Source organism: Mauremys mutica, chromosome 2 (assembly GCF_020497125.1).
Source record: "Mauremys mutica isolate MM-2020 ecotype Southern chromosome 2, ASM2049712v1, whole genome shotgun sequence".
Lineage (NCBI taxonomy): Eukaryota > Metazoa > Chordata > Testudines > Geoemydidae > Mauremys > Mauremys mutica.
In genome coordinates this window covers 266,302,161-266,320,342 of record NC_059073.1, presented here as the reverse complement: position 1 = coordinate 266,320,342, position 18,182 = coordinate 266,302,161, and the positions used below count along the sequence as shown (strand labels likewise).

The window sequence follows — 18,182 nt, the reverse complement described above, 5'->3', positions numbered from 1 at the left end:
CTCTCTCAGTGCACCCAAGGCATGTATTAATCATTCCACAGTTTATTCACGATGTGCTGTATTTCCTATTTTATGAACATTCAGGTTGCTAAAACAAAATAGGTAGTTTCTCTCAATATACTAAGTTTTCCCCCAGAAGCAAACTGAATTGCTTGTTTGCCTGTGCACTAAGACAACACTGCTCCTTATTTTGATAATTGTTTTTATATATGGCACAGTATTTGAATGATTAAAAATGTATTTTATGTAAATTCTCTACCAGTCTAGACAACAGAAAAATACTGCCTCTCCAGCAAATTCTGTGTTTCTCAGCTCATTGTTTTTCCACTGCTTTCAAACATCTATACAAAATCAAGTAAATCTTTTTCTATTGCTTGATCCTTAACTTACTCCCTTCTCATTCCTTTTTCACATGAGAAATTACATTAACTCTCCCACTTTCTGTTGCTTAGTAGGAAATTATTTAGTTTACTCTATCTTCTGGAGTCTTCCTCCCCATTGAGAAGATCGATGTCTCTTGTGCAGGCTATGGTGGGTGCAAAGGTGTTTTTGTGATGCACTTCCAATAGTACTGCCATATATACCTAGCAACAGCATGTTTCAGCCTGCTTAATGACACTGAAAAGGTGGAGGGGGAGGTTTGATGGTTGTGGGGAGGACATAAGTTGTCCCCCTTATTAATATTAAAGCTCTAAGATTTGAATGGAGAGTGCAGAAATACAAATATTAGTTGTGATTTGTTAGGACCACAGAGGGCATGCTACAAAGAAAATGCTACTTCCCAAGCAGCTCTAGAATATTTCAGCAAACCATTTTTGCATTAAAAAGTCAGTTTGAAACTGAAACTGTTGTCAAAACCTACCCTTCCCTGCAAATTTCATCACTGGAAAAATGTTAATAAAAGCTTAAATATTCTCAAAATGTCCCATTCTGACATTTTTTAAATGAAAAATTTCAGTTTCTCAGGTTGAAACTACTTGTTTTGAAACTTGAGCTAATTATAGTAAGAGTTTAAAAAAAATGAAATTTGGTAAAAATCTAACTGAAACATTAAAAAATTATCAAAATAAAACATTGACCCAAATCAGTGTCTTTCAATTTGGTATTGTGTCCTGGAGGAAGCTGGCCCTTTGTATGATGAGTGGTTTGGCCAGCTTCCCCCAGGACACAACTGACTTCTTCCACAAACTCCATACTATTAACAACCTCCCTCAGAGCACCATTCCCGCCATCATGGATGTCACTTCCCTATACACCAACATCTCTCACGACTGCATAGCTGCCGGCCTCAAATATTTACATGACAATGGACAGCCCTCAGATATCCACCCCAAACACATTGCCAAACTCATCCATTTCATCTCCACCCACAATTTTACATTCAACAGCAAACACTTGTCCAAACCATGGGAACAGCCATAGGTACTCAGATGGTTCCCCAATATGCCAGTCTCTTCATGGACCACCTTTAGGAAGAATTTCTGGACAAATGCACCATGAAACCGATAATATACCTGAGATACATTGATGAACACACCCAGGCCGTGGCTACGCTTGTGAGTTAGCGCAATAAAGCAGCCCTGGACACCCCAGCTCACTCTCCGCCTACACTGGCAAGGCATGTAGAGCACTCTGACTCCGCAGCTACAGCGCTGCTGGTACTCCACCTCGGCGAGTGGAATAACCTTTGCTGCACCCCCACTGGAGCGCCGCGGCGCCAGTGTGAACAAGGTGTTGCAATACTGCACTGCGATCAGCCTCTGGAAACGTCCCATAATCCCCTTAAGTCAAGTGGCCACTCTTGTCGTTGTGAAATCAGCTGCAGGAATGTGGAAATGCCCTTTCAAAGCTCCGTTTCAGAGAAGCCGGCTGCTTATCAGCTCCAAGGAAAAGCAGATATTTACTGTGTGCTTTGAGTGAGAGAAAGAGAGAGGCGGGGGGGGAGGAGTGGTCTGAACTTACAAGATAGCATGCTGACACTCTCAGCATCCCAAAAACCCACTCTCTCTCTCCCCCCACATACACACAACACACTCCCTGTCACACTCCACTCTACCCCACCCCCACCCCTCATTTGAAAAGCACGTTGCAGTCACTTGCATACTCAACTGGGACCTCATCCTGGAAGAAATCTTTCCTGAACCCTCTCTTCTGGTCTTCAAACAACCCCCCAACCTCTCCAAGCTCATCAGAAGCAAGCTACACCCCTCCTGCCCCTGCCTTCCTGGACCAGGACACACCAACTTAAAGCAGCCCCAGACTCTAGCAGAACAACAGATGCAAAAACTGCAGCTATATCACCACTGCTACAGTAATGACACACCCGACAACACACTTTTCAAGATCATGGGTCCTATCACAGCATGTGGTATATGGCAGTAGTTCTCAACCTTTTTAAACTACTGTACCCCTTGCAGGAGTCTGATATATCTTGCATACCCCCCAAGTTTACCTCACTTAAAAACTACTTGCTTACAAAATCAGACATAAAAATACAAAATTATTACTGAAAAATGGCTTACTTTCTCATTTTTACCATATAATAAAATTAATCAATTGGAATATAAATATTGTACTTACATTTCAATGTATGATATATAGAGCAGTATAAACAAGCTATTGTATGAAATTTTAGTTTGTGCTGACTTCGCTAGTGCTTTTTATGTAGCTTGTAAAATTTGGCAAATATCTAGATGAGTTGATGTACCCCCGGAAGACCTCTGTGTAGTCCCAGAGGTACTCGTACCCTTGTTTGCGAACCACTGGTATATGGTATATGAATTACACTGCTCTACAGCCAAAATACTTCTGAAATAAATGTTTTCAAACTTTACTAATTCTGGGTCACTGAGAACTAAAATGATGCTTAAAATTGATGATTGGCTCTAGTTTTCAATATATGCTATTGGGTCAGTATATACGACCCTTGACTTGGGAATAGCGGAGGATAAGTGAGTTATAAAGGGAAGGGATCTCAATTTAAACCAGAAATGACTAAAATAATCTTTGACTGGATCTATGAATAAATCTATGACTGGGTTTGGACAGTACTTGCTTTTTAGGCAAAACAATGAATGATGCAATCTGAAGCTGGTATTGCATCATACATGATATGAATTGCATCATGTTATTCCTAGAAGTCATGGATGATGCAGTCATAACGAAGCTTACATCACTCTGCTGAACAAATTGCCCTATATCAGCTCTAGAAATCATACAGTGTCGTGCTCTCTTATTTGTCAGTGTTTGATTTTGCAAAGGGACACACTTCTGTTTAGCCAAAGTGAGCAGAGATGCCTCGTACTTGTGTGAACAGTGCAGATAACTTCTGCTATGTTTGTGGTGAAGTGACTTTTGCATCACAAAAGCGCAGTATAACCACTATGGTTAAGAAAGCCTATCACCTTTATTTTGGCTGCAAAATTGGAGATCAGGACAAGAGGTGGGCCCCACACATATGCTGCAACACTTGTGCAACAAATCTTCGTCAGTGGTTGAACAGGAAAAGGAAATCTATGCCTTTTGCAGTGCCAATGATTTGGAGAGAGCCAACAGATCATACCGGCAATTGTTACTTCTGCATGGTGCCTCCAGTTGGGAAAGGTGTGTCAAAGAAGAAAAAATGGACTGTGCATTATCCAAACATTCCATCAGCTATACGCCCAGTACCCCACGGAGAAGGACTGCCGGTTCCTGATGCACCAGAATCATTCTCACTTGAGTCAGACGAGGAAGAGGATGAAACTTCTGGTCCTGAACCATCAATGTCACAGGACCCACATTTTCTCCCATCCTCCTCCTCTGAACCACACCTCATAACACAAGGTGAACTGAATGACCTTGTCAGGGATTTGGAACTCCCCAAGAGTAAGCTGTTGGGCTCCAGACTACCGCAGTGGAATCTCCTGGCAGGTGATGTTAGGGTTTCCATGTTCCGTGACCGTCAAAAGGATCTTGTCCCATTCTTCTTCATGGAAGGTGATCTTGTAGCCTGCAACAACATCAATGGTGTGATGGCAGCCCTCAACATTTGTTCACGATCCAGATGAGTGGAGACTGTTCATTGATTCATCGAAGACGAGTCTTAAAGCTGTTTTACTTCATAATGGCAATGTTTTGCCATCAATTCCAGTTGGTCATGCAGTCCATATGAAGGAAACCTATGACAACATGAAACAACTTTTGAGGTGCATAAACTATGACCAACATCAGTGGCAGCTTTGTGGCGATTTGAAGGTTGTTGCTCTCTTGCTTGGTCTGCAGACTGGATACACAAAGAACTGCTGTTTTCTCTGCGAATGGGATAGTGGTGCAAGAGATTCCCACTACATCAAGAAAGATTGGCCACTCCGACAGTCATTGGAGCCTGGGAGGAAAAGTGTTCAGCATCCACCACTTGTTGACTCAAGGAAGATTTTGTTACCACCCTTACACATCAAGCTGGGTCTGATGAAGAACTTTGTCAAGGCCATTGACAAAACACAAGCAGCTTTCAAGTACCTCCGTGGAAAATTTCCAAGGTTAAGTGAAGCTAAGATAAAGGAAGGTGTCTTTGTTGGTTCTCAGATTCGTGAACTTCTTTGAGATGATGCGTTTGACCATGCACTGCGTGGCAAGGAAAAGACGGCATGGAAAGCCTTCCAGTTAGTGGCAATACATTTTTCTCGGAAACAACAAGGCAGACAACTACAGGTTGTTGGTGGAAAACCTCCTCAAGGCATACAAAAGCCTTGGTTGCAACATGTCACTAAAGATACATTTTTTGCACTCTCATCTAGATTTTTTTTCCACCGAACTGTGGAGCAGTGAGCGGCGAGCGATTTCACCCGGATGTTGCAACAATGGAGAAACGCTATCAGGGCAAATGGAGCCCATCAATGCTTGCAGACTATTGCTGGACAGTGACAAGAGATGCTCCATTTAATGAATACAAGAGACAAGCCAAGAAGCGCCAAGTAGACACTGAATAGGACTAAACTATGTAGATAATAGTTTTTTGCCTTTTGTTTCATCATAATTTTTATTTATATAACCCTTTTGCTGATTTTTAAAGTGTTACATAAACAGGACAGGTGAAATATTATCATGTAAAGCAACCATAAACACATGAAAAGACCTAGGTTTACAATTTATGATTAAAACTCTACTATCTACACAATATACAGACATAAAATGTAAAAACTTAAATATCTTAGAAAGAGTAGCCAATCAGTTGTTTTAATTGTCATATTTGAATTCAGCACATCAAAATACATAATAAATAGCACATTTTATCTCTGAAGCAGACGACTTCTCAAACATTGTAGACCAGTGTTATCTGGGTTTTATCTCATCTAGTGCAGTAAATGCCCAAATAACTGTGCGGGTGAAACCAGACAATCACTGTGCTCTCAAATGAACTCTCACAGGAAAATGATAAAAGACAAAAACACCCTGTCACCTGTGGATGAATACTTTTCACAAAGCAATCCCTATATATCTGACCTATCAGTTTTCATCTTTAAAGGAAACCTACACAACACTTTCAAAAGATCAGCATGGGAGCTTAAATTCATTACTCTGCTAGGCACTAAAAATCATGAATTGAACAGAGACACTGGATTTATGGCTTATTATAATGATTCGTAACCCACTAACCCCCTCTTTTTTGTACTATGTCTGCAGAGGTGTTAACAGGCCACTCTACCTTGAATGGTCCCTTACAATATGTGCTAACTTCTTATGCTGCACCTTGCATTTTGCTGTGACACTGGGAGTACCTTTCCCAAACTTGAAAAAGAGCTCTGTGTGTTCGAAACATTGTCTTTCACCAACAGAAGTGGGTCCAGTAAAATCTATTACCTCACCCACCTTGTGTCTCTAATATCCTGGAACTGACATGGCTACAACTAAACTGCATACAACAAAGGAGGAAGTAGCAGAATTTATATTTATTACTTCATTCTGCAAGTCTGAAACAGTACAAGTATAAAGTTTTTTTTATCCGAGAATTTGATAAATATGCCTATATATATGTTCTTAATGTTCCATAACATCAGAAAATATTTAACCCCATGGCACCTGCAAACCACTTTTTTTTTTTTGCTGTGTGGGGTGATCAATCAGCCATCAAGAGATCTACAAATGTATGCAGATGCTGATCAATTAATTTCTTGGGCTTTAATTTACAAAGCATAGCATAGCAGTTGTGCTTTAATCTTTAAGCACGTACATGGGGTGGGGAAATAATATACGAAACATCAAAGCAGTGTTTCACTTCCTATGTTTAAGCTAAATTAAACACACGAGTGGGAAAAACTTTTACTGAGTCTGCAAAGTATGTTTTTTAAAAAATACGCAATGTTAAAATTACTTCTAAAAGCTTCTTCTTAACTGACAGAATTCAGAGTTAAGGCTGGTTTGTCTTCAGTTAGCTCAATCATTTTAAGAGAGGGCATACAGTATGTCATGAATGTGTAGAGAGACCTTCATTTACACACCTTTAATTTAAAATGAATCTGCCTCAGAATTTCCAGTCCGCTGTCCCAGACTGTCAAAGAAATTAGTTTTCCAACAGAGTACATGGGGCCCTGAATAGGGTCAGCTTCCCACTTATTGAATGGTAACGATGAACCTTCCATTGTCATCTTGTTTTCATCACTATGCATATATTTAAACATAATATAATTTCTGCAAGTGTCATATCAGTGAAAATATTTTTTATTGCCAAATGCTTATTCAGTGGTGCTACTGATGAACAGGAATATAGAGGCCCATGTTCATAAATGTAATGTCTTATTCTTTGTGTAATGTCTGTTGTCCTACAGGGTCAAGAGAAGTATGGATTATTAAACGTAACAAAAATTACAGAAAATGGGAAAAAAGTCCGGTAAGTCTACACTTAATTATCTCCTTGGTCATCCTATTCTAGTTCTGTGTATTGCTATTTATCAAAGTAAATATGCAATAGTAAATATTAGGATTTTCATAGTAGGACTTTTAATCAGTTTTTTATAACCTCTTTATTCTGGATAGAATTTGTAACACTTCTTCTGTGTGAATTTGCCCCAGTTTCTCTTTGGGACAACATTTTCCCTAGCCCAAAGCTAAACATGTGATTCTGTCAGTGGACTAAAGATCCTAGACTTCTGACAAGACAGATTATGGCACGTCAGGTCTCTGGATAAGATCCTGCTTTAGTTGAAAGTGCTCATTCATACTCCATTTGGGTGCAATATTGTGAGGCAATAGTTATTATTAATCAATCCACAGGTTTACCTAATTAATTTTTGTTGTAATTATCCAAATTGTTCATTTCCAAATACCAGTTAAATTGATTGGTAAAGGAATATGATGATGAAATGTATTAATCGTGTATGGCATTAGCAATTTAACTAGACCTTTGTTCTTTTTGTTTTCCCTTCAAATAAGTCTTCCTTTGTAGAACTGAAGTGTGACTTTCATAACAAAGCTAATTTTAATCAACACTGTACTAATTCTTCTCCTATATTCCAAGAGTAGTTGTATTCCCTGGAGGAGAGAGAAGCTTCAGTTGTTGCCTCTAGCTATCTTGTCTAGCCTATACCTCATAGGAGAGGAGATGTTCTGGTCCGGATTCTTATTTCTTTTGTGGATATAAGTTTTACCACTTTCGTCTTTTGCACTTTAAAAAAAAAAAACTTTCAAAGAGACTGGTGTGAGGTATATTTTAATGCTGTGCTATAACTGCACTATAGTTGAGGTTGCACTAGAGTTCAGTTTTAATAGGAGCTTTAATCATTTATTTTGTAAAAATCTCATTGAAATGGCAAAAAACATGAACTTGGAACACTATTTGAATTTTTCATGATTTGAAAAATGAATTCATACAAAAAGAATAAGAAGTTATAATATTACCACTTTGGGCAATTTTTTCCCAACTGGATTGTCTCACTTTTCTTTGTACCTCTTTTGCAAGAAATCTAGAGCACTCTGGGATCTTCTCCTTTGTCTACATTGTGGTGCCTCATACTGATTCCTCAAGTATCAGTTTCATGTTAGTAGTGTTAATCCAGAGAGCATTTTATAATTTTTTAGCTATAATGGAAAATGTGCACCAAGACTAATTTAACAAAAAATCATCATTGTGCAAACACTATCACAGTGACTCCTTCACCAAATACCCTCTGAAGCCTAGAGGAAAGCTTCCTGAGGTGGGAAAGAGAAGACTAGAACTTCAAATCTCACCTTTTCTAAATGCTGTTTAAATTTCCATGCAATTCACTACCCTTATTGATAACAACCCTCAACCGCAACCTAGAACAGTTAAAGAAGAGCTACCAAACATTCACCCACTCTAATTTGTTCAATTAAATTAGAGAGTTTATACAATATCATTGCCAATACAAAACTTGGATCTCTGAAAAAAACCAATCTTATCCACTGCGCTATGCTGACTTTCAAAGCGACTAACCCTATTTTGGCTATTTTATCTCTAACCACAATAACACCAGACTCCTTTCCCAGAGCTAGGGATAGAATCCATGATTCCGGATCATTAACTGTTTACTGCTGACTAGTAAACAGTTGTGTAACCCATTGGGAAAGTGTTAGGTCCTCCTCCAATATCAGGTCTATGGAGGCTTTAGCAGTTACTCCTGTAGCTCTAGTAGTAAGGGATCTGAAGGTCAAGAGGTTAATATCCTGCGGCTCATCTATGAGAGGTTAGTATGATTATGTGTGACTTGCACAGTGAATAGACCATTTTAAAAGTAGTTTTGTACTTAAACTATGATGATCTGTAAATTATTATATGAATTGTAAAATGCACATTTCAGTCATTTATCACACATTTTGCTTGTGTAACTCACTGGTCAGTGTGTTGTCACGTTTTGTGCCAAATCCACAGAGGATGCGAGTTTGTGACAGCTTGAGAGCCTGACTCTTTAGGATAAGTTGTAAAGGCTTTTTGCTGTGGAGGTCATTGGTTTAATCCTTTGTGTTGGCCAACATGGTGGCCATCACTCTTGCAACTGGTCCTCCGCTGGCATATTTGAAATTTGAGAAGTATGCTTCATTGCATCAGGGAATGGGGAGAACAATAAACAGATCTGCTGGTGTAATACAAGCACATGCATCCTAGTGCTGCAACTGCATCTGGCTGTATCCAAGTTCTAGAAGTCCATGAGAGGCCATGGAGTGTGTTGGGAAGTGACTCCTTTTGTGACATTCCCTTCAGCTGACAGGTTATGCTGTCACTGCTAAACATAGGGTTGCTTTTGGTGTACTTAGTCTCAGTAACTTTTAAAATGGTAATAAAATGTTAGACACAAAGAATTTACTGAGGCACATCACAGTTTCTCACAGTTTTCAGGAGGGTCAACACAGAAGGAGATTTGGAAAGTCAGTTTCTCCCTCTGATTTCCAGGCAGATACAGCTCTTGTTCTCCCTGGCTCTGGTGCCATTCGCTGAGGTACATCAAAAATGCATTAAAAATATCTAGGAAAAACAAAAACTACGTTTTGTGACAGTGAAGATTGCGACAGCGTCCACCCAAAACCTTAAAGACATGGAAATATCTTAAAAGGATAGACTTGTGCATTCCTTTCCACTTTCTTATTGCCTACAACAGTAGGTAACTCACTCCAATACTCCATAAGGCTTTCATTTCCACCTCCAACAGATACTCAAAAGCAGTAGGAACCCAACTTCATCAAACTTGCACTCTAAAATAAAACCTTAAGTGATTCAGCATGTGCTGATTTGTTGATATAATTGATGTGAAGGCATATGAGGTCAATCGGTTAAGGTTTTATGTTGGAGTGCTATTTTGAAGTTGGTATGTATTACTGTTGGATGAAACTGATCAGCTGTGAAATACTTAAGTGTTGGAGTTGAGAGGAGTGAGGCAGCTCACATTACACTTAGAGTGATAATTTATCCATGTGTGGCATCAGTAAGACTGCAGTGTTCACATTCAGAGTATTCTCTTTTCAGATATAAGGGTTATAAACTGAACTTTTTTTAAAAAATGAAAGCTGAAATGTTTCAGAAACTTGTTGGCCACCAAAGCATTGTCAGTATGATATACTGCAGAGTACTGGCTCAATCTTACCTCTGGCCTCAGAGATGGTCTTCATCTTTAATTTCTATGACACTTTGCTTAGTTCCACAGATGGCCACTTAAATTATAAATAGGAATAAATATACAGGTTGTAGTATGGACAGTCTGATGTTATGAGACAACTTTTGGAATTCTACCTTTTTTTGTTTTAAATGTTGCCTTAATGTAAAAATATTTTCTACTTAATTCAGGTCTACTTTTCATTTAGTCTAATTTAAAATGTGCAATGTTAGTGTCTTGCTTAGACTCACATGCAATATTACATTTTTTGTTCCAAAGAAGCCCTTAAAAATCATGCAGGTAGGTTTAGTATAGCCATTTAGGTTTATGGACTTCTGCTTAAAAAGAAGCAGTATAGCCATCCTGTCTATTTTGCTAAGCTATTTATTATTATTTCATACTTAGGCAATAAGACTAGAAGACATGACTACTCAAGATTTTTTGTTTTTTACCTCAAGGGAATAGATGTTCAGAAATGGTAACGGACTTACATTTTTCTGCATTGTAAATACACAACAAAAATTATTTCAATACAAATTAGTGGTACATTTACATCCTGTGTAGGTATGAGGTACCATGATCAGTCAGTCTCATGATTATGCAATGCTTTGACATAACCTATTTAATACTCTGCAGTTTGGGCATGCTAAATTAGCATCTTTGAGATCATAATTATACACTGTGATTCTTCTAGTGAAACTGGTGGCTTTCACTACTAAATAGCTCTGTTTGGTTTAGATTTTGATGGCCAGCTTGGGTCTATTAACACAAGTGCCCCATCACAAATATAATAGTAGCAATTAAAAGACTTACTAATATCACTAATGAGAACATATGTAGTTAATTGTGCTAACACACTAGTCAGCATTCTAGCAGTGATGGACAATATGAGGTAATTTAATTTTATGTGCAAACAAATATAAATGTCAGTATTTTAATTGCAGAAAGAACTGGATGTCGTCGTGGGCAGTATTACAAGGTTCATCATTATTGTTTACAAAAACCCAAGGAACTGGAACTAGTTGGGTAAGCACGTCAACCCATCTTTTTGCTTTATTTAAATGTGGATCAGATTAAGCACAATACATTCTAGCAATTATCAGTAGAATCTATATAAAAAGGTACTTGCATCATTCAAAAAATGACAAAACAAGGAAAGTGAGGGAGAGGGAAAATAGCTTAATGTAGCAGTCAATTATGATGAAGGGTAAGAAGAAAACCAAATATACTCTTTTCTGTGTTTAAAAAAAAAAAACCCGTATCAAGATTTTTTTTTATTTTATCAGCACTAATTTAGAAACTCATAAAGGGTTTTCAGTTGTCTTCAAGTTTGTCAGAAATGAATAAAAAGACAGAAGGTTGCAGAAGATGCTCCAGACCAAATATGTCCTTGATTTGTTTCTCACCAATGCGTTTCTGAATTAGTTCTGTTTTGTGTGTGTTTTTTGGTTCATGATTAGTTAGTAGCTTGAAGAGATTTTTCACACTTTGAGGTAAGTTTGAAATAAATACATAAAATTAAATAATAAAGGAAATGCTAAAGCTCTAATTACACTGGAAGAACTGAATCAGCGAGTATGTACTTCATAGATTATGCTCCCGATGTGTATGAAGCAATCTGAGGGATGGGGGAGAAGGCAGAACACTTATTGAGCTTTTGTCATGTTACAATCCATGCTTTATTGCATTTTGTTTTATGCTTCATGTTGAAATAAATATTTTTTTCACATGCAGTATGTCCAATAGACAAAAGGCATTGGTTAAGGGTATCCTGAGACTGAAAGGTCTTCAAATTTATATCCACCCCAAGTTGAACAACAGTTGTTTCAATGATTATGTATATATCCAGTTACATCACAGAAGTGTCTTGCTATCCATTTTCTTTCCGTATTAGATTTTGTACAACATTACTGACGTTCTTATATTAAATATGTATGTAGTCCTATCTGAAAACTAATGAACTGTTAGATAAACAGATTGTAATTCTGGCATGTGCTATTATTCTAGCATACTCTCTGGAACTTTTTTCTGCTTGATTCACCCTCTGCTGCTTCACACTGTATGAGCAGCAAATTGGTACTGACAATTTTTCTGAAGGACTGTTTTCATTTCAGAGATCAGAAATCTTGTCATTTTTGCCATTCTGTTGCTCTGTAGCAGTAAAGTGGATGGTTGCAGGAAGCACAATGGGAATAGGTAAGGACAGAGAAGCTACTAGGATGGACCAGGAGGTGATGATAGGAAGGAAAGAGAAAAAATAAGGAGGGGAAGAACAAAATGAAGAGTAAAAGGAATGAGGCAATGTTCATCATGTTGGGATATGATAGAGAGTGGACCTAGTGACCTAAGGATATATTCACACAATATGAATGAATTGAAAGAACAGGAGAGGGTGTGCATGGGGGTGGAAGCATGGTTGACAAAGCATAGAAAGTGAGTTTGAAACACTTAAAAGGATAAAGGAAACAAATGTTAAAAGACTTGTGCATCTATAATCATTCTAATACTGGGTAGAAGACATCTACAAGCATTTACATTTTAAAGGAAAAAATCAATTACATATAAACACTTAAAATGCTTTTCTGTGCAGTGCATGTGATTTTTACATAAATTTAATAACATGGCATATTGGAGAATCTGGAAAGGTGAGCATGGGAGTGGGAAATGCTGGGATTAGGGCAGTGAGTAGGTTTGGCAAGAATACAAATTTAATTTTTCTCCCTTTTATTGCTGACTGGAATCTAATTAGCTTAATTTCACCAACCCACTTTACAGAATAGCATATTCACTACAGATGATCATGAGAACTCTGACATTCAGTCTCTGTCATGTATAAAGATGATCCTCCCCTTTAAAGCACATTGCTGTTATTGGTACCCTCTAATCATTTTTATAGTTTTCTGTAGCTAAAGGTATAACACATACTGGAATCTTCCAAATCAATTCAGTGAATCTCCGGCTGGAGGTTGGACAGAGAGGGCCAGATCTCTGAGGTGGCACCAAGCAGTCTCTCTCTCTCGGGTGCCTGGCTGGATAGTTCTTGCTTGCATGCTCAGGATCTAACTGATCATATGTGGCATCAGGAAGGAATTTTCCCTTGGGTGAGATTAGCAGTGACCTTGGGGTTTTTTGCACTTCCTCTGCAGCATTTGGGTACTTACCAGGATTATCTAGGTATATCTCACTTAATTATTTCCCTCCCATCTCAGGGGCTTCACGCACTGGTGCACCCATTCTCTGCTTGTGGCACATATCTAATCTCCTATGGGCTGTAATACTTTGGTCTAATTTCGATTGTTGGGATTAGTGTGATGGCCTGTAAGATACAGGGGGTCAGACCTGATGATATAGTGTCCTGTCTGGTCTTAAACTCTGCAACACAGTTTGTTAAAGTTTGGGAACCACAGATCTAATTTAAATACAAGTACATATCTTGTCCACTATATGGTAAAATATTTTCTATTTAGTACTTTAAGGAATGCAGTGTTGGAAATGAGAAGAATATTTACAGTGTGATCAGTGTAAACTAGCCTCTAAATTATCAAGAGAGAGTACCTGTTTTCAAAGACTGTGTATATTTCTGTGTGTACATACTTGTACACTTTTCTGCTCTCCCTGTGCAATGAAAAAATGAATACAATAATTTTAAAAACTACTCATCAGTCATTTGTAAACTCTTACCCCTCAGAAACAACCCATAAGAATATTTAAACGCATGTTGTACAGTCATTTTTAAGATCCACTTGAATCCTATTTAAGACCCAAGTTTAGTGTCGTCATCATCTGGTTGAAAAGATATTTGTTTAGTGGTTACCTAGTGGTTGATGTATTTGCTTTTATTCTTGTGCATTGCTTTGTGACTTCATCATTTTTCTTCCTTTTTCTCACCAAGTCATTTTGCCAGTGGGGCTTAATTCCTGAGCTCCTGCTCTCGCTGTTTTCTTCTTGGAAAAATGCTCTCAGTGGTCGGCCTGCTGTCACCTATGTAAACTGTGATCCTGTTTCAGCTATCACTGTATGTGTTCTTGTTACATGCCTCTTGCCACCATACTATTTTATTCACTATCAGTATCTTAAAATAAATTTGAAAGACACATAATTTCCCAAGAATTGCTAACTGAGTTGAAGTAATTTTCATGCCATTTTATGTAACACGTCATGTTTTCTCTGTATCTTCTGTGGGTTTTTTTGTGTTTTGTGTGTATGTGTTTTGGAAATGCATTAAGGTTGTATAAGGTAAAAATTAATGGGTATATTCCAATAATCCCATAATCATCCTAATGGAACTAAATACAAAGATAATGCACTTCATCGGTACTGGAGTTCTAATCCACATTGTACCAGTCACTGGAACCACCCATATCTTGACTAATGGAGAGCATGATGTAGTATATTAACAGTTTTTTAGGGCCTGTCTCTAATTCTTTCTAACAAGGCAACTAATGTAGGATGTTTGGAGGATATTTATATGCATTTGATTGAATGGTCTGTTTGAAATCTGTCAATTTTAGCTATAAATGAAATACCTAATGATCACATGACTGCATACATGTCACATTATGCATCATGGGACATGTAATGCAGCTGAAATAAGAGGAAAATGTCAAGGATGTCTTACTGCATAGGATGCAGAAAACAGATGCAAAACACCATACCAGTTTACATACAATAAGACAGCTTTCTTTGGTATAGTGTGGATACAATATAGAAATGCTGTATTCTCAGAAAAGAATCCAATATTTGTAGGTTAAAATGTTACTGTTGAGCTAGCAAGTTTGTTTGTAAGGGATGGTAATTGGCTCGTTTGAGCTATATTCATTTCTGCAAAATTATCAGTTTAAAAAAAAAAAAGCTAAAGCTCAAATGCAAAACTTCAAAATCTACTTTCAGTATAAACAACGAGGAGTCCTTGTGGCACTTTAGAGACTAACAGATTTATTTGGGCATAAGCTTTCGTGGGCATACTTTCAGTATGTTTTGATGATGATGGACAGAAATGTTGCCCCCCCCCCCCAAATTTGATGCCATAGTTGTTCAATTACCTTTTAGTGCCTTTAGAGGAAAGGGAAAGAGGCTGTTAACTTTAAATGTAGTCAGGCTACTTGAGATTTGGTATGGTTGCCAACATTTCACTTGTGGCAATCACTTTTGATATGATCTCTTTGGTGGGGTTTGCAATAGGACAATATAAATGCATCTGTGCATGTTTAATTAGCAAAATAATAAGAGAAATTAAACTAATGTAAACTCTTTTCCATTGTCAATCAAAATGTGCTGTTGAATGCATGAAATGTTAGGCCCAGATTGCTCATAAATATTTACCATCCGTTGTTCCTGAATACATGGTCTCTGAGTATGTGGTTTGGATTTTTCTACATTCTTTCAGAATCTGAACTGATTCTTGAAGAAATTTAGACTTTTAGTTGCTGAATGAGAGCCTGATTCTTAACTGCTTGCTACCAAAAGTTTTGCACTTTCCACTGACAACTAATGTAAGTTCAGTGAGGGCAGGAACCAGCTTTTTGTTCTGTCTGTAACACTTAGCACGATGGAGCCCTAGTCCATGATGGGGGCTCTTAGGCACTATGGTAATAGAAATAAGACAAAATTAATAAATATTCTAGGAAAATCTGAGTTGTGTGATTTACTAAAATACAACAAACTGCTTTGAAATGTTCAGCTGTCAACCTATACTAAAAGTCTACATTATCTGAGATCTCTTAAATATGTTTATATTATTAAAACTATCTATTATACCATAACTTACCTGTATTGTGCAACTGTGTATATAAAAGAATTAAAGAATAAAATTACAAGGCACTATCTCTAATTGGAACATAAAATCTTTCTGGAGGATTGGGTCTGTCTAGTTTAAAGACAAATTCTTACTGAAAAACTTTTCTTCTATCCTTTTGTTGGGAAATTAAAGAAAACAGTAAAATCCCTCCTCCCTTCATTTAAATTATTTAAAAAAAATAATAGCCAAAAAAGTTCAGCATGTGTTAAGAAATGAATGACTCAGAGAATTTTCATTTCATATATTACCAGACTAAGTTGATAGTTTGAATTGGCCTAGGTGGTTGTCAGGTATCCTGTATTTGTGTGTGCTTGTACAGCAGCTATCTCAATGAGCCTGATCCTGAGCAAGTCCTCTGGCTACTGCTGCAAACCTATTTTAAAATGGTTTTCCTTATCATTGGATGGCTGCTTAGAAGCGCATATGAAATGAGGTAGTGTTTTTATTTTAAGGGGTCATTCTGTTTGGCATATAGCTGTTGTCCCCACAGTGTTTGAAATTTTTTCCATAAACTAAGTCTGTAAAGCCACAAATAATAATTAGTTACCCAGCTGCTGTTGGCCTTTGAAAACCTCCTGCTCTGTTCCTGGTGGACAGTATCCATGGTACAGAACCATTGGCACTAACAAACATCATTGCTGACAGTCTCAGCAGAGAGGACACAGATTAAATGGGAATGGAAACTGAACCACTGTCATCCTAAAGGTGGTTCCTCCTGAATAGAGCTGAGGCATATTGATATATTCACTGTGGAGAAGCTTGCATTGATGTTCTCCATGGGTTCCTCTTCTGTGGCTAACGTGAGGATTTTTTTTCTCCAGAGCAGTCAATCAGCACTCCACACAAACATTCAAATCACCTTTATAGAAAGACAAAACATGTTTAAGTCATTAGTCTGGTGCCAGGAGTGTCTCAGCGATGGTATGGCACTGAATTTCTATGCCATCAGCACTTCACTTCTAATCTTCCCCTTTTTGGCTAATTAAAATTTGGATTATTCATTTTTTGGCCCAAAATTACCTTTTTGTGTTTTGTGAAGACCACAGGTTCAGACCCTTTAAAAGGGAAATAAAAGCTGTGTGATAAGAGGTGAAACTCTAGTGACCATTCAGCTTTCCATTTAAGACTGTTATTACATTATACATGTACCACAGTAAAACTTCATCAGTGTGTTTTTAATTTTTATTGTTTCATAAAACCCAGTGCAACACTCCTTGTTTAACAAGGAAACTGGTGGTTGTGCTGATATCAGGAAAAGAGTGAAAAAAGAAAGTTTGTGAATGGTTTTCCCCACTTGCGTGAAGGACACTTGTGGGTTGTAATTCTCAGTCTTTCACAGTTTATGTTGGTTATTCAGTGTTTGAACATTAGACAGTGAAATTGCTTTGTGTTTCTGTGCACTTGCACAGCACAGCAGTTTTTGTGTTGCAAATACTACAGGGAAATGTTTTAAGTAAAATTTTAATTGTAAAATCAATTGGGTTTTATGAAACATTTCTTAAAAACCAACATCCCTTCAGTATACCAGAGAGAGGTTTTACTATATTCTACAAGAGTGTATTTTTACCTGTCTAGTAAAGCCATTAGTATTTTTTAGGTCCAAGTGTCCAGGTGTTGGTTAAATGCTAGAATGACTTCACCAAACGCCAACCTGTTTACAACTTCAGACAATCTATGCCCAAAACCATACTATAATCAAATTATAGTTGTACAATTGTCACATTAAATATTCTGTGGTGGAGTTGGTTCTTTCATTTAAAGCATTTATCGGTATCCGTACATTTACCTAGCCTCAAAAACAGACCATTCTTTGGAAACATTTAGTTTTTCATGGTACCGCTTCTGTTGGGTAGTTGGGCAGAACACTGTACTTGAGTTAACTGTGTGTAGGCTGTAAAATACTAAGCTCTATTTTTATGCAGGGCACAAGTCTGTGTACACTTTTTAGGGGTAGTTAATCAAAGAAAATCATTATTTATTCTTTCTTTCAGAAGTTTGGGGTCAATCAATCTAAGCCAGAATTCACAGTGGATCTCAGAGGGGCAGTTATTGACTGGGCATCAAAGGACAAATCCAGCAAAAAGAATGTTATTGAGGTGAATTTATTTACTTTTCAGAAGTATGGCTTTGTTTTGGTGGTTTACTATACTCCAGAGGGGAAAAACTTCTCTAAAATTCAAACAAACAAAAAAAATCAGTCAGTTGAATTAAAGGCATACGTGCCCCAGGACAATATCAAGATAAAGGTTTTTCTAAAATATTTACACATTACTGTAAGTGCAAGCTGTTTACCTTTTTAATAT

At 37.5% G+C, this 18,182-nt stretch overlaps 1 protein-coding gene across 6 annotated transcripts in view; it reads left to right on the top strand.

Annotated features, from left to right (window-relative positions):
* ARHGAP12 (Rho GTPase activating protein 12) overlaps window positions 1-18,182 on the top strand; it is a 143,698-nt gene that overhangs the window by 106,211 nt on the left and 19,305 nt on the right. For 4 of the 6 annotated variants that reach the window (XM_045006788.1, XM_045006786.1, XM_045006784.1 and 1 more), the window contains 3 exons: window positions 6,807-6,868; window positions 11,027-11,108; window positions 17,871-17,975. In XM_045006788.1, coding sequence (XP_044862723.1) covers window positions 6,807-6,868; window positions 11,027-11,108; window positions 17,871-17,975 — 249 coding nt within the window. The remainder of the gene's footprint in view (window positions 1-6,806; window positions 6,869-11,026; window positions 11,109-17,870; window positions 17,976-18,182) is intronic. The other 2 variants (XM_045006787.1, XM_045006783.1) reach the window with 1 other exon arrangement.